At 48.3% G+C, this 23,628-nt stretch overlaps 1 protein-coding gene across 5 annotated transcripts in view; it reads left to right on the top strand.

Moving 5' to 3' along the window:
* Positions 1 to 23,628, top strand: part of PAX2 (paired box 2) — an 82,311-nt gene that overhangs the window by 35,636 nt on the left and 23,047 nt on the right. For 2 of the 5 annotated variants that reach the window (XM_064269444.1, XM_064269445.1), the window contains exon 6: positions 4,392 to 4,460. The exons of the other annotated variants lie outside the window; for them this stretch is intronic. In XM_064269444.1, the coding sequence (XP_064125514.1) occupies positions 4,392 to 4,460 (69 nt within the window). The remainder of the gene's footprint in view (positions 1 to 4,391; positions 4,461 to 23,628) is intronic. 5 annotated transcript variants of the gene reach the window in all.

Genomic DNA, 23,628 nt, shown 5'->3' with positions numbered 1-23,628 from the left:
TATGCTCCCCCATGGGCCTGAGGTTGGGGCCAAGCACACCCTCTGCTCCCTGGGCTCCTCCTGAAGGCCATGAAAGGAGACCAGAGGTAGGGAGGCCCTGGCGCGAGTCTGTTGCCACCCAGGGCCAGGCTGGGCTGGCCCAGGACAGAGCAACCTTCTCTCTGGATAGCTGATCACACTTATTGTTTCTGGTCTATTCAGTTCAATGAACCTTTCCTGCACATCAGTTGCAAGAAAGACCTGGTGCTATAAAATCTCAAAGCAGAACAAGATATGATTCTTGTCCTTAAGGAGCTTATAGTCTAGCGGGGCGTGTAAAGCACATGAGCCCAGAGAGCAGAAAGGCCCATCAGATATCTGTGTTGCAACAGAGATCTGGGCTGTAAGCCATGGGAGTTCAGAGTGGAGAGGGAGAAAACTGTCAGGAAGGGCTGCCGCTTGAGGAGGAGCTTGAAGGATGAATGAGGATGATGATAAAGACAATGGTAGCATGAAAATCTCCTAGACTGAGCCTTGTGACCAGAAGGTACTGTGGCGAGAAAATTCAGGGAACTTTGGCTGTGATGAAGGGCAAGGGTACGTAGTAGGAGGTAAGACTAGGGAGAGGGGTTAGGGTCACAGGATATCAGGCCAAGACTGGATCATATGAGAAGTTTGGACTTTTTTCTGAAGGTAGGAATAGCTGCTTAAGGCATCAGCAGGAAGGGACACGAAGAAGGCTGGGTTGGGGGAAGCTCACCCTCCAGCAGTGTGACCAGCCAAGAGGGAAGCCGGGAGACATCTTGGAAAGCAGTTAATGTCTTTTAGGTGAGGGATAATGGGGGCCCTCCAAGTTTCCCCTTACTGCTTAAACACTATCTCCTAAGCCTTGCCAGGTAGCAAGAAGGATCAGAGACCTCGTTCCATTTTTTTGGTAGGAGGGAGTTTTTTGCCCTGACTTCCCCTTCCTCTTAACCTGGCTCCTGCCTTTTCTAGACCAGCCTCAGGCCAGATTGAGCCGTCCTTTCCCTGGTTTTTTTAGGAAGCTAGCTCTCCCTGGACCCTGACTTGATCTATCAGACCCAGGTGGGAAGAGAGAGGAGAGGAGAGAGCAAAGCCCTTTCACAGACCTTCATCCCCCTCCTCCACCCTGGGTGCCTCCAAGCATCCAGGCCCCTGTTTGCATTAGGGAGCAGCTCAGATGATTAAGAATAGGGGAGATAATTATGTGTCAAGATGATGTAGCCCAACTCTGCAGTCAGGCCAAGGTAGCAAAGCAGCTGGTAGGTTTTTGCAGGAGGCGGCAGCAGGCAGAGGTTGCATAGACACCCAGGTGTGTCCTTCAGCTTTGGACCAGAACTGCAGACAAAAGTGAAAACTGACTTGGGAACTGAGGGGTGTTGGGACAGGGATGGGAATACATGTCAAGGGACTAGACCCTACAGGGAGTGGAGGGGCTCATCTCCCTCTAGAAGGACCACTGATGCTCCTGCCAGGCTGGTCCTCCTTTGGCCCCAGGCACTGGGCCTCTCACTAGAAGTGTCACACCCCGAGAGCAAGCTATGAGCTTCTGTCCTCAGGGAAGCTGATCCCAAGTTTCGGGTACAGTTCGGCCTATTCTTCAGCTCTAACAATGTCACGGTGGTGGGCATTAGTGAGGACAATCACTGCAGCATGTGCTAGCATTATTGGAGACAGTCTCAGCAGTAGTTATTGGTGTTGCAGTGATAATATCCAAAGTATTATTGGCATTGGCACTCAGAATGTGGACAGTGTTATTAGTATCTGTAGCAATCATAGCTGTGGGAATATTAGTAAAAGGCCAATCAGCTGTGGCTCTGGGGAAAAAGGAGACGGACAGTGACTGTGAACCTGCTTGAGACTCCTGATTCTTTGACCTTTGGAGGTATGGAAAAATCTCACAGACTTTCTTTTGAGAAATGGCTAGTGAAGATGCCTTGACCCTCCTCCCAAGAGTCTAGAAGTTCCCAGAATGAGTTAGGGATAGATGAGGAAGTTATGTCATGAAGCATCCAAAAAACAGGCTGCCCATCAGTCAGAGAGGGTAGAGCCCCCATCCAGCATCCGCCAAAATGCTCGCCTCTTCTTAGCTACAATTATGGTTGAGTATTTTATATTGGGGCTGGAAACACTGGTGGCGTAGTGATTAAGTGCTGTGGCTGCTAACCAAAGGGTCGGCAGTTCACATCCGCCAGGCGCTCCTTGGAAACTCTGTGGGGCAGTTCTACTCTGTCCTATAGGGTCACCATGAGTCGGAATCAGCTCGACGGCACTGGGTTTTTCTGGGATATTGGGGCTAAAGGAGCCTTGGTGGGGCTCTGTTTAAGCACTCATCTGCTAACTGAAAGGTCAGCGGCTCGAAATCACCAGCCTCTCCACAGAAGAAAGATGTGGCAGTCTGATTCCATAAAGATTTACAGCCTTGGAAACCCTATGGGGCAGTTCTACCCTGTCCTATAGGGTCACTATGAGTCAGAATCAACTTGAAGGCAGTGGGTTGTGGTGGGTTATACTGGGGCTGGATTCCCTGGGCACTTTGAAGGGACACTGATTCCCCGAATGTTCCATGCTCTGGCTTACACAGCTGGAGGATAGAGACTCTTGTCTCCCTATCTACAATCAGGCTCAAACTCTGAAGTCCTTTCTTCCCACTCAGTTGCTTTTGGCTGGAGCCCAAAGCATTGCTGTACACCGGTGTTGTTGCTGAAACATAGAGCAGTTACATAACTTGTCCAAAAATCCACATGGAGTCATATGGTGTAAGCCTATTGGTCTGTGTGAGGGAAGGTGTGCTGGTCTCCTCCTTTGCTGTGTGGGATTGCACGGGGCTGTGGTTTTGCCTTCCGTTAATCAGGTGCACAATGACTTGTGCAGCTGAATGGTGCCAAGCCAGTGCAGTTGTGAGTTTGCAGCGGGGCAGGCTGCACAGATGCAAATGGCTGAGGCTTGTCACTGCCTTTAGTTGCTCCCTTCTGCTTGGGATGAAGCCATAACCGGAAGAAGTGTTTTATTTCTTGAGTTGGTTACCCTCTGAGAAGCCCACAAGGGTGGTGCTCAGGTTAGGCTTGGATCCAGTAAAGGGACTCAGCTGTGGAAATGAGCAACACCTGCCCTGTCTAGGAGCCCTGGCCTCAGGCCAGGGAAGGCTGCACAGACTTCACCAGGAAGGGCAGCAAGGGCCAAGGCAGGCTGTGCAGCTCGTGGAGCCTAGCACTGGTGGGAAGAGTGGCTCAGTGGGGAAAAGTATGGGCTGTGGAGTACAGCTGGCTTTGAACTCTAGCGCCACTTCCTAGTGGTATGACCTTGGCCAAGTCAACCTCCATCAGCTCAGTTGTCTCCTCTGTACAATGGAGATGTAACAGCACTTGCTTCATGGGGACCGTGGAGAGGGTTAAATGAGATCATGGATATAAAGTGTTGACCAAGTCCATCTTGGAAAATGGGTCTTTATGTATCTGGGGAGGAAGGCTTAATTGACAGTGTTATGTTTCTAGGGGAGGTGAAGTTATGTCAGAGAGAAACTTATCTGGGCACAGGCTCCCTAACTTTGGTGTGGCTGCTTATAACTAGGGCAGCCTAGAGAAGCTGCTCCATGGATAACCTAACGTAGATAGGACCAGCACAGTGCGAAAAACAAGTCAGCCTCCCACGTGTGCTTTGGAGGACCTTTGTCTTCCTGCTCGTTTGCTCTGTAGCTATCCAGTCAGGCCACATGCTATCACTTAGCATCCACAGGCATTTAGGTGTATGTAAATAATGATAGCACCTTCTCCTTTGTCTAACATGGAGGCATCACTCCTTCTGTCCATTGATGTACATTTCTGTTCCCAAATGCAAGCTTATATGTTTATTTTATGGGCCCATAGATAAGTTTTTACACTGCTTATGCAAGTATGAGTATGTGTGTGTTTCCTACCATCTCGAGATCTTTGGGTAAAAGGAGGTATGGAATGCCAAGTGTTGGGAAGGTGTACAATTTGCTGGGTTGTGTGCGTGCTTAAAGAGATTGTCAGGTGTGAGCATGTGCCTGCCCACCAGGCCAGTGAGTGTAGAGACCTGGAAGCCAGGTCTGCCTGTGTTAAGCATCTGTGGTCTGAGGCACAATTGTGTATATAGAGCTTTGCCCAAAGGGCCCCATAGGCATCACCTTGCATTCTGTTGGCAAATGGATGGGGATGCCCTGAGCCTACCTCCAGGGGTAGCCTGGGGCCCAAGGCTAGGGAGACTGAGGCAGGATCCCCTACCCACTCAGGCTGTGTGGACCTGCGGCTTGGAACTCTTGCAGCCCTTTGAAGAGGAGCCTGGTCTCCCAATCTCAGGTCTTGCTCTGGTCTTCTACCTTCCTGTCTTTTGGGATCTCTCAGTGTCTGTCTGTCTCTTATTTGCTCTAGTCGAGGTATACACTGATCCTGCCCACATTAGAGGAGGTGGAGGTTTGCATCTGGTCTGGACTTTAAGAGGTATGGGGGCCAGAGGGAACATGGTGTGGGGGTCAAGGGAAATAGCTTGGGGGTGGTGGTTAGAGACCATTCAGAGAGTGGGTTCCTAAGGGCCAGAGAGTGGAAAAGGAAGAGGTGGCTCAGGCTTCCATCAGAAACTAAGAGGCTAATAGAGCTTCAGGGCCTGGATCACTTCTGCCTTGGGCCAATGATGGGGTTTGGGGTTGAGGCCCCAGTGGCCGGAAGGGTCAGGCACTTGGTGGATGGAGGGCACTTTTTCCAGCCTTTGGAAAAACAAAGAGCAGATCGGGTAGTAAAACAAAAGCAAAGGAGACCTGGAAGCACCTGACAGCCCTAATTCATCACGGCCCAAGTTTTTTCCTGTGTTCCCATTATATTTGTTTGTAAAAGTGGAAATCAATTTTGAAGGTAATTTTCTGGAAAGAATGGAAGGGAGGTGGGAGGGCCGGATAAGGCAGAGATGGTAAAAGGAAAAATTTAGGCCAGGCACAGCCCAGGGGCAGCTCTTGGCAAGGTGAAAGAAAATTGCATATTCAATCTCCATCCATGAATCTCCCTCACTGCTGCCCGCCTCCTGCTTGAAAACAATGAAGGCTTTTTCCCAACGCTGGGCAGGGCCTCGGTATCAGCCTCACTTTAACTTCAGGGTCATTAATTCCCTGATTATTGAAGGAGAAGAGAGGGTTGCAGCATCGTCAATTCCAAAGGCAAACCCCCCCCCCCACCATGTGATCAGGCCCTGGCTGGGGCAGGGTAGGGGGCAGCCAGGGCAAGGTGAGGTGTTGTTTCAGAAGAGCAAAGGGGTGGGGAGGGGGGAAATGGGGAGCCCACTGGACTGGGAGGGAAGGAAGCCAGGAGGAGGGTGGAAGAAGGCAGTCATTACTGCATACCTCTGTTGTGTTGTTATTGCAAATTAAAAGTAGCATGTTCCACTCCACAGCTATCTTTGGGGAGGGAGGGGCACCGAGGGAGGTGGGGGATCTTATCATTGCTTCTTCAGCAGACCAGCCATGGTGTCACCGTGTGAGGTGACATTTGAATTTACAATTCCGCTGAGAAAAGCCATTAATTCACAAATTAACATTTCTCCCTCTCCCTCTCTCTTTAACACTCTCTCCCTCTCTCACATGGATGTGCAAGCAATTGAAAAGACAAAGGAAATAGCCTTAAGGAAGAGACTTTACTGCTAGTCTGTCTGTGCTGAGATTGCTCCCCCTGCTTCCAGATAGATAAACCAATTACCTGAGCAGCTCTGCTCCTGGCCGCCCGCGATCGCCTCCTTTTGTAGACTGCCTCTGTGGCTGGATTACAGTCGGTGTAGCTCATTAATGTAAACCAGGCATGTCCTGGTCACCGGCCTCTCCTCCCCACTGTCTTTCTGGCGGGGCAGCAGGAAGAGTGCCAGGGTCAGAAAAAGGGGCAAGGAGCACCCCAGAGAAGAGCAGAGGGTGCCACAGCCAAGCTGCCTAGGCCCTGGATCTTTGTGAGTGCAGCTGCTCTCATGGAGGAGGCTGATGGGGGAGTCTGCAGGTGTCTGCTCCCTGGCAGGCTGGCTCTGAACTGAGCGAGAGGTGGGCACAGGGAGACGGGCTGAGGCTGAGGTAAGGCCAGAGTACTTGTTTCTCAGGCTCACCGTGCCTATATACTCTGGGGTCTTTTGGGCCAGACGCAGGAGGCTGGCAGAGTCAGAGAGGACCTGAGCACTCCCTGCATGGGAAGAGCTGGGAGAATCCTTGCCGAGTGTACTCCATTTTAGTGGGACAGGATTCAGCCTGAAGGAGCTGGAAGGGGGGTCGGAGAGGGCGCAGACGTCTTGGTGAGGTCACACCGTATTGGGGGAAAAAAAAATGAGGTTGCCCCAGCTCCTTACCTAAACACAGCACTTGGGCACAATTATGTCTGTTTACCACATAATCCTCACCCAGACACATATCCAGTCATCCAAGTCCCTTCTTAGAAAATACCCACCTAGGAATGTGCTCTCAGAGTTCTGAAGTGAGCTTACCCTGTGGGCAGGGAGTGGTGGAGCCTCTTTTTGCTTTTACTCACCTCCCAGGCTCTTGCAGGCCCCTGGGGGGTGCAAATGGCTTGCACTCAACTACTAACCTAAATGTTGGTGGTTTGAACTCACCTAGTAGCGCTGTGAAAGAAAGGCCTGGCAATCTGCTGCCATAAAGAGTACAGCTAAGAAAACCCTATGAAGCAGTTCTATTCTGTCACACACAGGGTTGCCATGAGTCGGATTTGACTCCACAGCAACGAATTGGACTTTTCTTCTTTCAGACTCTTGCTACACACTGTAAGAAGGTGTTATATTGGCAGAGGGAAGCCAAGCAGAGTTTGCGTTTATAAGGAGAGGTGCTCTGTGGGTTATTGCTGGGATGACATCCGTTCACACACACTGTACCACCTAGTGCCTGTCAGACTTGGCCCTCGTGGAGAAATCCTATGAAAGTCCAGAAACCAGGTATACATGGAGGGAGTCATCTGCCTAGACAAGTGCCTCAGTTTAACGACATTAACAAAGCTCAACCTATGTTTATTTTCCAGCCATTATTCAAAACCTGGCTAATGTACACTCCAGTCCAAGAAAGGGCTAAGGTTCAAAGATCAGTATTCATTAAGATACCATAAAAAAAAAAGAAAGAAAGAAAGCTACTTATGAACATACATTCATCGTTATGATTATATCTTCCTAGTAACCTGGGAAATTAGACCATTCATACCTGAGGGGGAAATATTTCTATCTTAGTGGGATCGCATAGTTTAGCCAAACTCTCTGGGCAATGTTGGCCATGAGCCTGTTGAACATTGACCGTGTCATCTATGCAGAGGTAGATGTGAGTTATGGCAGGACTTTCCCTTGGGCCCTGAGCACAGGGGGACTTGTGTTTTTCCATGGGGAAATACTGGGATTTAGCCATGGCCATGTAGCTGACATAGGTCCCTGAATTTGCACATAAATCCCTGCACGTACACCAGAGACTGTCACCAAATCATTAACCGTCTTAGTTGTCCAACTGGTTTACACTGTTGTGGATAAAGAGTTACATTTGGTTGACTGGGGAAGTATTTTGAGATTTAACACAGAGTATTTTTTTAATAAAGGGCCCAAAAGAAAGACTGGATAGGTGGGCCCTACCTCCCAGGAGAGAATGCACAGATGTGATGTAGAGATGGCTCTATGTGTCCCTCCATCACTGGAAATCGTGGTGGCTGTAGTATAGGTATTACAACTTTCTCAGCTGAGGCCATCCAGTGATCCCGGATCTCCATATTTGTACACGCACGTGCATGCGTACACACACCAACCTTTAGACTATCTCTTCGAATCCTAGTCCCCCAATTGGCAACTCCCTTTCAGCCCTGCAGATAGGCACCACTCTCCTCCCACAGCAAGGGCGCCTATCCAGAAATCTGCTGCCTCAGCTCTGCCCTTCTCCCCCAAGCACAGGCTCTGGCTGCAGGTGGGAGGAGCCAGGCTGAGGCTGTCCCCCAGGCCTGCTGCTCTCTGCTCTCCTCCCAGGGCACCTCCTCCTCTGCAGGCCAGCAGACAGCTAAGAAGGGCAGGCACCTGGTCTGAGGGACCCCTTAGAAAGAGGATTTGGAAAGAATGCAGACCAGGGAGACCCAGGAGTGCTGCGGGCCAGAGGAATGGGTCCTGGCAGCCTCTCCCACCCTTGCTACCTGTACAGCAATGGGCCCTCCTCACCCTGGCTTCCTCAGGGCCTTGGTGGCCTTGGGGCTCTGTGGGTCTCTCCTATTCTGCTTCATGGGGGTGGAAGGGCAAGGAGGGTTAGGGGAGGGCAGGGGCTGGCTCAGGGGCTGAGAGACTGATCACGAGCCTCCGAGCCTCATAGCTGAGTTGAGTTGCGGCAGAGCCAGTAATTCAAACCATCCTGACCCTTCAGTGAACCCAAACCTGCTGACCTTGACAGCACCAGACAAGGGAGGCCTCACAAACCTCAACCTTGCAGGCCTCGCCTCCTTGCCCTCCCCTTCTCCCAGCCCTGTGGCCCTAGCCTCCAGGTGGCTCCTAATTTGGCCATCCCCATGAAATGTCAGCATCCCCTCCCTCACTGCCTGCTTCAAAGCACCCTTTGTGCTCATCCCCACTGGAGAGAAGAGCATGGGCATCGCGTGGGGGTCCTTTCCAGGGCTGCTGCTGAGGCTCCCCCAGCCCCGGCAAGGGTTTTCTTCCATTGAGGGAGCACCTTTCCCTTTCCCACCTGCCCCAGCCTTCATCTGTTTCAGAAGTGCTGGCTGGTGTGTGTGTGTGTGTGTGTGTGTGAGAGAGAGAGAGAGAGAGAGAGAGTGTGTGAAGGTCTGGGTGCACACAGGGGCAGGGATAAAATGCGATCGAGACAGAGCAGACAAGGGGAGAGAAGAAAAGCCTGAGGAAAGGAGCCCCAGGAACCTGCATTAAAGTAAATGCAGTTTATGAAGTTTATGCTTTTCTCCCAGGGAGAGCTGGATCCCATCCAACAGCCTCTCAGAGCCTGCCAGACAGCTCCTGAAGCAGAAAGTGCAGGCAGGAGAACAGGCAAGCCAGTGACAGAGGGAGAAATGTGTGTGCGCACGCGCGCACACACACACACACACAAACTCACTCACACACACACTGGGCTCACTTGGATCTCTCTAAGCCCTGGCCAGCTTCAAACCTTGGATGGAGGGATGCAGGTGGGTTATGTCCAGCAGGTGTTGTTCTAGGAGCTATACTTTCCATCTCTCTCACCTCCCCAAGCCCATTTATACCTCCTTTGGCAGTGTAACCCACCCAGACACATAGGCAGTGTGGACACCTGGGTGGACTAGAGGCGTGGCGAGCTGGGTCAAGGACCGTGTGGACTACCTGAAGCAGCCAGCCCACTTATAGAAACTGCTCTGGATGAGAGGCATTGTAGGTGGTCTTAGGGTAGTGGACAGGAGGACTAGGTAGTAAAAGGGGCCAGAATGTGGTACCATTGAGTCTCCCATGAATCCGCCTTTTCTTCTGATGTCAGGATCCATCTTTCTCTGGCATCTTGGCCTAGACTAAGTGGGTGCTCTGCAGCTACTGAGGATAGCTACTGAGGTCTCTTAAGGGGAAACAATTAGAGACTTTTTTTTTTCCCAAGTATTCAAGGGAAATAAATGGTTGACCAGATTAGGACATGGGAGCTCTTCAGAGGGACTTATAAGCTTGTTGGAGTATCTGCCTTTCTAGACCCTTCTTCATGTGCATGACCACATGGGCGCATGTGTGTGTAGGAGTGTGTGTCCACTGATAATATGTAAGTAGGCCAGGATCCTTGAATTTAGAGGGCAGGGGAGCGTGGAGGAGAAAAATGCCTGGAAAAGGAAGTATGCAGCACAGGCCTTGGGCCCAGCCTGCAGATGGGCACATCGAGTCTCTGGTCTCTGTGGCTGCTGCAACATGCCTTGGCTGGGGACAGGCCATGGGGAGAAGGCATCTCCCCGCTCTTCCTGGGAACTGCGTGCTCTTATTCAGGCTCTGCCAGGAACTGGGATAGAGGGCGACACCAGAGGTAGAGACGTGGAAAGGCAGAGAATCCAGACAAGAGGCGGGAGGAAGGGAAAGTGGAGGGGCAGAACTGCTGATTGTGGAGGACACCCTGGGCCACTAGGAGATGCTAGGCATGGAAGGAAGCAGCAACTGGCCAAGGATGGCTTTCGCCCCCTCTCTCCCCTTCTCCATCCTTCCCTCCCTCCTCCTCTGCCTCCTTATCCCTCCCTCTTCCCTCCACACGTCTTTATTGGTTCCAGTAATAGTGTTGATTTGCATGGCAGGCAAAGCCTTGCTACACACACAAAAAGAAAACCCCAGCCGTGGCGGTGGCGTGGCAGTGTCAGCTCTCGCTGTTGTTCGACAGTGTAAAATTAAATTAATAAAGCCCCCAACACAGGAAAACATAACAGGAAATTAATGGCCTTTACTGTCGCTCTGATGCAGTCATTTGCAACCCTGCTTTCCGCACCAAAGACTTCATAAATGCAAGCAGTTTCTCTAAACAAGCATACTTAGGGCAGCCTGGTATGTAATTTTTCGCCTTGCTTGTGTCCTTTGAGCTAACAAAGCCCCCTTCTCTCCTGGCTCCAGAGAGGTTTCTAACTGGGTCTGGCCCCTGCTTGGTCCAGCGGGAGCAGCACCTAGGCAGAAACCCCACCTCCTCCTCCTGAGGACCTAGAGGGGACTGAGAAGGAGGGCTCAGGTCCCAAGAAAAGAGACACTCTTTGAGCCCTCCTTCCCCATCGGTGGATTGGTGAGTCTCAGCCAGTGAGACCTGGCTGCTGCCATCAGGCCAGCAGGAAGGCACAGCAGTGCTCCCAGGTGGAAGCTTGATCTCTCCAGGAAATTCACCCAAACCCACCTTATCCTCACCCCTCCCCTTTGCATTGTCCCTGGCCTTCCCTCACCCCTCCTCGTCCATCTGTACCTGCCAGCCTTCTTCCACTTCTCCCACACACACTTGGGCTGCCTCGTGCACTAACCACATGGATGCCCATGCCTTTCTTTTCCACAGGTAACCCGGGGACTCTTTTTTTTTTTTTTTTTTTTGAGGGGGCTAACTTATTCAAAATGGAGAAAGTGACGGAACTGGCACAATTCCTTGGGGTTCTAGGTCTCTCTCATATTTCCCTCTTCTCTCCAGGTTGCCATCGAGTTAATGACACTCATGGCAACCCATGAGTGTCCGAGTGGAACTGTGCGCCATAGGGTTTTCAATGGCTGATTTTTTAGAAGTCAATCACCAGAGGTTCCTCCGAGACTTCTCTGGATGGGCTCGAGCCTCCAACCTTTCCGTTGGCAGCCGAGCGCATTAACTATTTTCACCACCCAGGGTTATCCCTCTGTCCTCAGGCAGATTTCCTGTAAATCAGTTCAGAGAGCTGAGAGTCTATGACTTTACTGTGGCATGTACATAGCTGGAATATTGGCAAAATGTATACTTTCTCTCTGGGGAGCTTTGTTTCAGTGTGAGCCCAAGAGCCAACTGTATTGGGACACAGGAGAGGAGCAAATAACCAGGAGGCAGATCTCAAGGAGCTTACAATCTACTGGGGGAGGCAAGGCTATCACACAACAAACAATTAGCTGTTAATTAAATGCTGAACCTTGTGGCTATGTAGGAATTCAGGGAAGTAGACTAGAAGAGCGGACAGGAAAGGCTTTGAGGAGGACGGGGAGTTTGAACCTGGCAGTGGCTAAAATTTGAGGTTGTCTCCAGGGGTGCCTCACGGGTGGAAGTAAACCAGTGATTCCGCTGAGGGTGGTCACAAAGCAGAGTCTCAGATTCATCCAGTCTTATCTGCTACTCCTTCTAGAACTCTCCCAGCAGTCCTGTTTGGCATGGTGGGTCACAGCATCTCCTGGACACAGGACACAGGTGGACAGTTATCATTGTTAGCAGCACTGCCTTTATACTGAGTCTTTTGGTGTCCAGGAGTCTAAATGTGTGAATGTGAGATCCTTACTTGCTCTACCATTAAAAAAAAAAAAGTTGCCGTGGAGTCAATTCTGACTCATAGTCAACCCTATAGGACAGAGTAGAACTGCCCCACAGTGTTTCCAAGTAATGGCTGGTGGATTCAAACTGCGACCTTTTGTTTAGCAGCCAAACTCTTAGCAACTGTACCACCAGGGCTCTACCACAGTGACCCTAATAAGATAGAATAGAACTGCCCCATAGGGTTTCCAAGGTTGTAATCTTTATGGAAGCAGACTGCCACATCTTTCTCCTGCGGAGTGGCTGGTGGGTTCAAACCACCAACCTTTTCGGTTAGCAGCTAAGCGTTTAACCACTGTGCCACCAGGGCTCCTAGGACCTTTAAAACCAGTTGCCAAGTCAACTCCAATTCATGGTGACTCCCTGTGTATCAGAGTAGAACTGTGCTCCACAGGGTTTTCAGTGGCTAATTTTATTGAAAGTAGATCACCAGGCCTTTTTAACTAGGCACCTCTGGGTGGACCCAAACTTCCCCTTTTGTTTAGCAGCCAAGCATGTTAACTATTTGTATCACTCAAAGCCCTTGACTAATTACATAATCTCTCTGAATTTCAGTTTTCTCGACTATAAAATAGAGATGACACTTACAACATCCAAAACCAAAAACCAAACCCACTGCCGTCGAGTCGATTCCGACTCATAGCGACCCTATAGGACAGAGTAGAACTGCCCCATAGAGTTTCCAAGGAGCGCCTGGCGGATTTGAACTGCCAGCCTCTTGGTTAGCAGCCGTAGCACTTAGCCACTACGCCACCAGGGTTTCCACTTACAACATAGAATGGTAGTAAAGATCTCCATTTGGTGCTCTCCCTTCTCTCCCTCCTTTCCTTTCTTCCACTCATTCCATCATTATTATTGAGCACCTGGCAAAACACTGGCTAAACACTGGGTGAACTTCAGTTTCTCACATGATGTGGTCCCTATCCTTGAGGGAGATCCCTCACCATCCTGGTTGCCCATCTCTTGGTTCATTCTTGAGTGTTAAAGTTAAAGACCCTCTTAAATGAACACTAAACTCTAGAGACAGTCTAGCCGACACCACGAAAGTGGTACCATTGCCACTCTCCATCTGGAGACTCTACATCCATAATGTAGCCTAAGATTGCATTCGATTTAACAGCTGTGTCAGACTCAAGCTCATATTGGGTTCGTGGTCAACTAAAACCTCGAGATCTTTTTCACATCAATTGCTATCAAGCCAGGTCTACCCCATTCTGCACTTGTGTAATTGATTTTTTTTAACCTAAACATAGGGCATTCCATTTATCCCTGTTGAATTTCATCTGGTTGGTTTGGGCTCATAATTCCATCCTAGTAAGGTCATAGGGATGTCCTCCATACCTTCATCCAACTAGCTTTTTAAAGAGTTGAATAGATAAATTAAAGGAAAGCCACATGGTCTATGACACTGGAGTGTTCTCTCCAAGTTGCAATCAGTGAATATTTTAGGTACTGTTGAGCCCAACAACTATCAACCATTTCACTTTTCTTCATTTTGTCTATAACGCTAGGAAGAACATTCTTTGCCAAATGTTAACGTTCACTACATCCACAGCATTTCCTTAATCAATAAAAAAAATCCAGTTTAAGTTGATGTACAAACTGAGTTCCTGCTATATATAAAGCACAGCAGGAACTGATTTACAAAGGCAAATAGGGCATGGTCCTTGACCTTAAGAAACTTATAATCTAGTAGGAAAATAGATGCACACACCATTAATCATCATTTGAGCAGGATGTGATAAGTGCTATGATCAAGGTTTGATGTGCTATGATGAATGTTAAAAAAAAAAAAAAAAAGGAGCAGTTGCTTGTAACCAGGGCAATTGGGGAAGTCTTCTTGGGGGAGGCATTAGATCTAAGCACTGATATTGAGTTAATGGACCACAACTTATTTTTTTATATGTAGGCTCCAGGGTATCACCATTTTTTTCTAGTGCCCACAAATTAGCTGTATCATATTTTCTTCTAAAAGATTTCCAGAGCTTCTTATTGAATTTATTAGAATGTTGTTTGCATAAGTTTATCTTTCTCCGTTTTCTGTAAGCCAGGATGACGTTAGGCTTGTCACTGCCAAATCTTTTCGTTGTGACTCCATAAGGATTATCAAGATCCTACCTACTTTTGCAATCGTACCTACTTTTTTCCCTAGGATCCTGATATATGACTAGGGGTTACCTGCCCAGGCCCTTCCCTGACCTGGGCTCCAGGCGCTTCTACCGGTGCCTGTTATGCTGTTCCCATTTTGAAGATTCTTTTCGATGATCAAGAAGGCAGAGGCAAGCTGGGGGTTGAGAAGTTCTGCCTTCCCTCTCAGTATTACAACCTCTTTCCAAGCAGTGAGTCTCCACCTGCCTTCTTTTTTTTTTCTCCAAACATAGCTATCAAGGCCCTTTTTTGTTGTCTCAGCTTATTCTGAGTTTTTGTCTTTCCGACAGGCTCATGTTGCTGTCATATCCGTCCTTGGTTATGGTCTCCTCCTTCCATCTGTTGTGTGCCCATTATAACAGAGAGAAAAAAAATAACTTTCATCTGATAATAAGTGTAATACATGCTTACTGTAACATACTTGGAAGATACAGATATTTTTTTAAATCACCCATCACCAAGATATAACCACTGCTGGTATTTTGTATATTGTTTCCAGTCTTTTTTTCTCCTGTGTATCTACAGTTTTATATATATGTAATTTTTAATCAAAATTGGAATGATACTGTATATACAGCTTTGCATTTTGCTATTTTCAGTTAACATTATATCAGGACCATTTTCACATGTCATTAAATATTCTTCAAAAACACGATTTTTTAATGGCTGCATAATCTTCTACTGTTTGGTGTACATGTCCTTTTAAAATCTAGGCTCATCATATTTTAAAGCTTATTGCAACGACAATGATGTTCTTTAAATGCCCTTCTCTTTCCACCCCTTCCTCACCCCTTTACATTGTCAGATTGATCACTTGAGCTTATAGAGGCACAATTTCATTTTTAGAGCATCCTGTCTTTATGGAATTATTTCCCCTTCTAGAATTTTTTGCCATGGGACCACATGCCCATCCTTTCTCTCAATACCTCTTTTCTTCCCTTAGATGGGATTCTGTCCCTTGTCCCCTTCCTTTGCTACTATCAGTTCTAGGCGTGGTTGTTTGCTTTCCAGATCCCCATTGCTTCCCTTTTTCAGTTTTTCTTTCTTAGTCAGAATGAAGCAGTCCAGAATAGTGGGAAGGGCGCAGGGCTGGGAACCTAGGTTTCCATTCTGGCGTTGACTAGCTGTGTGACATGGGACAATCACCTAACTTTTCTGCACCTTTTTTTTTTTTTAATCTCTAAAAGAGAATCAGATTAAATTATCTCCATGATCCTTTCCAGCTGCAAAATGTGAGAACTCTGAACTCAGAGCAGTGATTTCTTTTGTTGCTTCTTTTTCCTTCTAAAAGATAAAATGTGCAAGGCAAGTTAGGAATTTATTAACCTTTGCTTTTTAGAATTCTATTTGACACATCAACCAACATTTTTGATTACCTACTATACGCCAAGCCCCATGTTAGGTTTACAGAGATGAAAAAGATGGGGTACCTCCCTTCAGAATATTCACAGGCTAGTGGAGAAGGCAAACATTAAAAAAAATAGCTACAACACAGATTCTAAATTTGGCTTACTTGCTGGATGTAGTAAGAAATTTTGGCTGAGGTACTTAACCTTTCCAGCTCTTGGTTTTTCCAGGTTATGAGCTCAGCTGACAGAAGCATATTACCTGTGCTTGGTTCTGTCTCCTCCAACAAGTGTTAGCTGGGTAACCTTTGGAAAGTTCTTTAACCTCTGCACTTCCATTTCTTTACCTACAAAATGGAGATAATAGAAGCTTACTATATAAAATTCTTAGATTAGTATCTGATATATAGTAAACACTTGAAAATGTTACTTGCTGTTATTGTAAAGATTCAATCAGTGTATGTATGCTAACCACAGTGCCTAGTACTTAATAGGAACTCAATTGATTTTTGCTGTTGGTATTATTATTTCTACTGTAGAGGTTCAGATAGATGGCTATTGAAACAGAGAAAGAAGAAATTAATATTGCTGAGTGAGGAGCTAGTACCTCTTAGGTACAGCTGAAGATACTTAGTCCAGAAAAGCTCAAGGGACTTGTACAAGGTCATATCGCAAGTGAGTGAGCAAAACTACAATTTCAACCCAGGAGATGTTATGGGGCTACAGTCACTAACACAGTTAGTGTCCCTAGAGGCAACTGGGTATAAATGGGCAAAGCAAGACCAAGGCCAGGCTGGCTAGACAGCCTCTTGCCCTATCATGAACTCACTGAGTGTTTAGAAGCTGGACTTGGTCAAGGAGAGCAGGAAGTTTGCCAGAGCTAGAAGGCTGACAGAACCTGGTCTTGTACAGAGCCAAAGCTTTGGGCCATATGGCCAAGGGCTTCTTCATGTTCTCCTCTTGAGCTTGGCCAGGCCAGACTCACACAATGTCCATTTTATGGCTGGGAGGCAATGGGGTGTGTCATCCACCAGCACCTTCCCCAGCCTGGCCCTCTGGAGCCCCTTCCTGGCCCATTTCAGCATCCTGTCCTTCCTCTCTCCTTGTTTTTCTATTTCTCCATGCCCAGACTCTCTTCCTCTCTTCTTTCTCCTTTCCCTTTTTCTGCCTCCCCTCCCTTCTCTCCTCATGCCCTCACACTCCTTCCCTCTCCTTTCTCCTCCCACCTCTGCGTCCCCACTTCCCCCCCACCCCCCAACCCCATTCCATATCCTCTCCTGCCAGTCAGAAACGTGCAGACCTGGGGGAGCCAGCCCCATTCCTCAGTGTCTCAAACCTCACTCCCTGTTCCCAATCAGATGGGAGGTCCGGGGTGTCAGCCCAGACCTCCATGGTCCTGCTGCGCTGCAGTGGGGGTGGGGCTGGGCTGCACAGGCGGGCTGCCCTGAATGACAAGCGGGGATATTGATCGCCTTCTGAACTCAGCCCAGCCGATAGAAGGTAATTAATGACTCCATTTGCCTCAGTACCAAGGAGAACAATTGAGTTTGAAACTGCAACAACTGGCAGCTGGGGAGACTGGGGGACAGCCTGGGGGTGAACCCTTCAAGGGGGGGATAGTGGTATGTGGAGGAGCTATGGTGGAAAGTGAGAGGGTGCAGAGGTGAGCAGTCAAAATAAATGTTTGGTCAGGGCACCCGACCCCCAAGCACAGCTGGCCCCAACCTTCTGAGGCCTGAGGCCCATCAGCCACTGCTCCCTTCCTCCACAGATTTCAGGTTTCACTTTTTCCGGTCATTTTCTGTCTGTTGGATAAAGTCAGACTTACTTTCCCTAAGGTTGCTTCTTGCTATTTGTGTGATCTTATGAGTGTGTTTCCTCATTTGTAAAACTGAGCTGATGATAGGTCCTTTGCAAGTGTCCTGTGAGAATTAGAGACAATGTATATATTTTGGGCATGCCTAGCGCGTAGTAGCTGTACAATAAATGAGAGCTATGATGATGACGACGATGATGATGATGGTCTTTGACAAAGAAGGAAAATTGATAGTGTGAAGTCAAAAGACATCCATTTGCCACTTACTAGCTCCAGGATGTTGAGCAAATATCTTGCCTCTGTGAGACTGTTTCCCTATGTGAAAAATGAGAATGATGATAATAAATACCTCATAAAGTTGAGCAAATTTAATAAGTGTCTATGAAAGCTCTAATATTGTTAGTTTTCCCATAACAGGTAGACATTTGTACTTGGACTTAGAAAACTGAAGTTAGTACAGTTATTATACTTTTAAAAAATTATTTGGAAATGCCTAATTCCTGTTTGCTAGGATTTGGTGGACAATGGCTTTTCATCCCATCTTGATTTTGTAGACTTTGATGTGCTTTTGTGCTTTCTGACCAAGGAAACAACATTATTTCATTCTATTACTGCTACCCCCACCCACCTTTTGGTCACCAGACTTATTCTAGTCCCTTGCAATGACCACCTAGGAAATCCAGATAAAATGTAAACATGCAAGGAGGACAAACACTTGTGTTTTGTCCCTTGTCCCTGGCCCCCAGCCCCAAGACATGGTGTTCTGTGACTCCATCCCCAAGCTGCCGAGAACTCATTGGATAGCCCCATTCATGACTGGCCAGGAAGAGGGCTCTGGCCTGGGCTCAGAGAGGTGAGAGGTAGGGCCAGGAATAGATGGGGAGTGACAGGGCTAAGTGAATGAGGAAATAAAATCTTTTCATTAATGATTAAAAGACATTTAAAAAAATGATTATAGAAGTTGTTGTTAGTTGTTGTGGAGTCAGCTCCAACTCATGGTGACCCCGTGTACAACCAAATAAAACATTGCCAGGTCCTGTGCCACTTTCACAATCATTGGTACACTTGAGGCCACTGTGTATTTTGAGTGCCTTCCAACCTGGGGAGGGGGGGCTCATCTTCCAGCAGTATATTGGGCAATATTCTGTTCTGATCCATAGGGTTTTCACTGGTTACTTTTCAGAAGTAGATCACTAGGCATTTCTTCCTAGTCTATCTTAAGCAGGAAGCTTTGCTGAAACCTGTCCACCATGGGTGACCCTGTTGGTATTTGAAATACCAATGGTGTATCTTCCAGCATCATAGCACACGCAAGCCACCACAGTACAACGGACTGACAGGCAAGTAGTGAATTGCAGAAGTAGTACACGCTTGTTGCACCAAGTCTGGATAGAGAAAATTTTGGACAAAAAGAAAGTAAAAATTACTTCTGCTCAGGAAGAAGCTATTGTCAATATATTGGTGGCTCTCCTTCCAGTCAAGCTAATCCTTGGTTTTGGAGTTCTCTTCATTTGCATGGCGACTGGGGCCCCACTGTCTGGACATTGGCTGGGCAGGCAGCCGCTGCTGGTCGTTGGTTCAGTCCCCAAATATTTATGGAGGGCCTTCCCTATGCCAGGCCCTGTGGTGCATATGCCTTTGGGTTAGTCACTTACCCTTATTTAATCTGCACCTCACTTTCTCTGACCCTCAGTTTCCTCACCAGTTACAAAGGAAATAATAATCTCCATTCACCTTGGAGAGTGGTTGGGAAGCCCAGATAACCCAAGGTCTATGAAAGCTTTTTACATTCCTTGGAAACCCTATGGAGCAGTTCTACTCTGTCCTATAGGGTCAGCAATGGGTTTGGTTTTTGGTTAAGCAAATATGAAGCAGTCAGAGTAGAAGACTATATGAGCCTTTGTTCCCCTTGAAAGAATAATATATGTCAAAGTTTTAACTCAGCAGTTTGTTTAATTAAGTAATTTATTTATATCCTGCCTCATTCCAAAAAAGATTTGTGGTAGCTTACTCTCCTTGAGAGTCTTACACTGTAGTTAACAAAGTACCTGGAATGGGCCTAGCCCTGAGAGTCCTACTACCTAGCTGTGTGATCTTGGACAAGTCACCCCCCAACCTCTCTGCCCACCCCAGTAGTTTTCCTGAATATAAAATGAGGATTTTGGACCAGGAATCCCCTAATCACTGTGGACAGAGCCTGGGCTTAGCCAGCACATGTGCCATAGGCTGTAGCCTCAGTATAGGCAGGGCACAGAGTAGAGAACTGGGGTTGCTGGGAGGGAGGCTGTATCTCGGATGGGGCCCAGCGGAAAGCTGCTTGGTTTGGCACCCAGGCAGCAGAGTGAAATGTTTAAAGAGCAGACTCTGGAGTCAGACAGACCTGAATTCAAATCCTGACTGTAATTTACTAACTGTATGGCCTTGGAAAAGCTATTTAACCTCACTTTGCCTCAGTTTCCTTATCCTTAAAATGAGTATAACAGTACTTACCTCCCGTGGTTATTTTGAGGACTAAATGAGTATGTCAAGTACAGCAGTGGCCCAGCATAAGCTCTTGGTACTTGTGAGCAGCTAACGAATGGTAACGGGAGGGGACATCAGGAGAACAGAGTTGAATTCTTCCTACATGGAGATTGTTTGACTAGCACATAGTAACTTCCTCACCCTGTGGGGACTTACTATGCCTACAGTGACCACATTTTCCAACTGTAATCTATAAACGTGGTCTGAGAGTAGGAAAGAATATATGAAATGAGAATTGTTCCAGAAAGCCCAGGACATATGGCCACCATACTCCAGCCCTCTTCTTGGAGCCCTGACAAAGGGTTAGTAAGTTATCTCGTAGAGGTGAGGCCAAGGGCATCCTTCTGTCATTTAGGACAGGTCTTCACTGGGGACCAGCTTCCCCTGACTGGCAGACAGACCCATTTTATTCCAACTCTCCTCTCTGTGACCAGGGCTGTGGTATGGACAGTCCAAATGTACAGGCAGTCTCTGGGCACTGTTTTCAAGCAGCCTGGGCCACCTGCTTTGGATGGCAGTTCTGCAGCTGCAAGGGTTAAGTTCTACACTTAATTGGGAACATAGTGTTCTCTGTCCTTTGGGTAAAGGCACCATAGGTGGGCAGGATGGCATTGCTGAGAGAGGGAAGGGCCTCTTATGGACCAGAGTTGATGCTATCTGAAGGTAACCAGAAGTGGGAGGCAAGTGAAGAAGGGGTATAAGCCTTCCCAGGGACTCCTGCAGGTCTTTCCCACATCCTCTGGGGCTAGAGATGTGTGGGACCGGCCTTCCCAGTGACTGGGTGTCCTGGGCTGCCAGGCCAGTTAGATGGCCAGTCTGCAACCTAGGAGAGCCTTAGTCCTTCCTGCCTTCCTTCATTCATTCACTCATTTATTCAGTACCTACTATTTTTTTTTTTTTTTTTACTAGATACCCAGGTCCATGCCTGGTGCTATAGCTACATAAATACATCAGCCGCGGCCCCTGCCCACAGGAGCTCACAGTCTGGCTCCTTGGCACATGGAGGCTGACAGGTGGAGAATCTTCTTTGGGTTGGATAGTATCTAATTACTCACACACTTTCCTTCCCTGCTCACTCTGAAACCTGGATCAAGGGCCTGCTTCTGCCTCCTCTATTTTAGGAGAGCCCTTCAATATCAGGGCCTAGCAGTGGCCCAGTTCCAACCTTCTCCCTTACTGTTACCTCTGAGACTTTGCCCTCTCCCCTTGGGAAGTCCCACTCAGAGCCTCCATCATCTGGGAAGGTCCCTCCAGGTGGTCAGCACTGACAGCTGCTTCATTTCTCTTCCTTTTCTAGTCTCTTCTTCCTTGTTCTCTTTTCTTTTCCATCTCTCCTTCTCTACTCTCTTGTGTTTCTCTCCCTCTTCCTCTTACGCTCCAAACTGACCCCCATCCAGGCCCCAGGCTGCTCTCCTTTGCTGGAAACCCAGGTCTTCAGCCAGAGCAGAACAGCTGTTCTAATTCCTGTGGCAAGTGTCCTCCCTCAGCCACTGTGTCCCCAGGTTTCCGTGATGGGAGGCTGTTCTGATTTTCCCTCTTCCCTCTGTGCTTCCCCCTTCCCTGAGCTTCTCCTCCTTGGACTGGACCTTCTGACCCCAGGGTTTTCTCCCAACCTTGCCTCACTCCCTTCCTGCTCTTTCTCCTTGCTTTCATTCCTCCCTTCCTTCCTGAGCTGATCTCCTCAGAACACCACCCTCCTCCTCTGGAAAAAGCCCATGAGAGCCTATGGGACCTTTCGCTGATTTGGGGGTGAGGGGGGCTGCCTCCCTGCCCTCACCAGCACCACCAGTGCCCTTTCCCTGCCCCCCATAACTTTCTCTGTGCTCTTTCACCATTCATCACTTCTGCCAACCTTCCCGCCTCCTCCTCGCCTTCCTTCTCCTTTGGGGAATCTCCTCAAGCCTCCTCCAGCCTCTCTCAGGGTCCTCTGCATGTTTCCACCTGCTCCTCTAGCACCTTGTCCCCCACCCCATTCCTCTTCTTCTTCCTTCTCCCCAGCTCCCACCCCACTTCTTCCGGTAGCAGACCTCCTTTGGCCTTTTCCTCCCCTCCGTCGCCCTCTGTCCCTTGCTGCCTCTGTAACCTGCCTTACCACTAGGGCCTGAGTGTACAAAAAAATAAATAAATACAAAGGTCGGCGAGCGGAGGGAGCAGCAATAACCCCTAAAACAGTACTATCAGTGGAACATGATTGATCAATGGAATTCCACAGCGGCTGAAAAATGTGGGATTAAGTAGTGTATTATACGCACAATGAGTTGAGGCATGATGTTCATTTCAAGTTCATTTCGCCGGCCTCTGCCACCAGATCAGGCAATCAATAGGGGCAGCAGATATCATATATCACCTCTCTGCGGGCTGGGGAGAGAGCACCATAATCTCTCGCAAATTTAGAGTGACAGATTTGTCAAGATCTGAAGGGCCCCTGAATAAATGAAGGAAAAGAGACTCCTCCAGCCAGTGACCTGAGGACAAAGCTTCAGTTCAGCCCCTCCACACACGCGCGCGCGCACACACACGCACACACAGAGGCATGGGGTGAGTTAAGCCACACACAAGCATATACACAAACGTACACAGAGGCATGGTATGAGTCTTGCCACACACACGCACAGAGACACACATAATGTGTGAGCACATGCTCACAGACAAATGCACACTTTCTTTCCCAGAACCCATTTGGTGACACTGCAATCAGCACACACAAAGACCCTCCCTGCCTCCCTGGGCCCTGCAGGGCTTCACAGAAAGGAGGAGTCCAGGAAGAGAGAATTAGACACAATGGGACAAGCAAATAGCTAAAAGAAGGGGAATTAGGATGGTGGGACCTCCTGGGAAAAGATGCAGGCACAGAAGAAACGTGGGAGATGTGGGCTCACACTATCTGGGTGATCACACACATGTGCGCACATGTGTACATGCACATTCTTTCGGACAGGTTCTTGCCTTGTCACTTACACACACAGACACGTTTATCTGGATGTTTGTATATGTATGGATGCATATGTACAGAGAATACTCACACACACAGGGAAAATAAATATGCCCCACCCCAACATACAAGGATGCATTCACCCTCTAAGACCGAAAATTATTTCAGAGGCTTTTACACACACACACACACACGAAATAAATAAATTTACAACCAAGTTTTATATCCATAGGAATATCAAGACCCTATGTCTGCCTGTCTGCCTCAGACTTGGTCCTGGTCTTAATTTCTCTCCCCCGCACCCACCCGGTCTCTCTCTCACACACACTTTCTTTGCTTTCCCACCCCCTCCAGAATAGAGCGGAGGGAAAAGGGGAGGCCTCATCAGGAAGTCAAACACCCATGCTCCATCTGGGAGGCCAGGGAGGGAGGCTGACTGCAGGTTGAGGTTAATCAATATGTAATATTTTCTATGGTCTCGCGAATGATACTGTACGGCGTTACTGTATATAATGCAATATTGATTATATCATATCATATAATCACCTATAAACTGATATATATAGCAATCCCAGAGGAATACCCCTGGGCCTACAGCGTGGGCTGGCCCCAGGCCCAAGGCTCCCCAGCTGGTCTTGGACTGAGGGAAGCCAAGGAGTGGCCAGGCTGGGACTGGGGAGGACCCAGCTTTGGGCCAGGATGGTTGCAGGGCTAGGGTCCAGGGAGACTCAGCAGAGGAGGCACTTGGCCCACTGAATGCTCCGAAAACACCGATAGGCCTGATGCAGGAAGGCAGTGATTGAGGGGTAAGGACAACAGAGTTCTGAGAAAGCCTGGTAGAACATGGCCTGGAGACAGAATGTCCCCATGAAGAGGGCCCTGGTGTGGCACA

Source organism: Loxodonta africana, chromosome 16 (genome assembly GCF_030014295.1).
Source record: "Loxodonta africana isolate mLoxAfr1 chromosome 16, mLoxAfr1.hap2, whole genome shotgun sequence".
NCBI lineage: Eukaryota > Metazoa > Chordata > Mammalia > Proboscidea > Elephantidae > Loxodonta > Loxodonta africana.
Note: the sequence above shows the minus strand (reverse complement) of the source record. Positions and strands in the feature narration are given on the sequence as shown.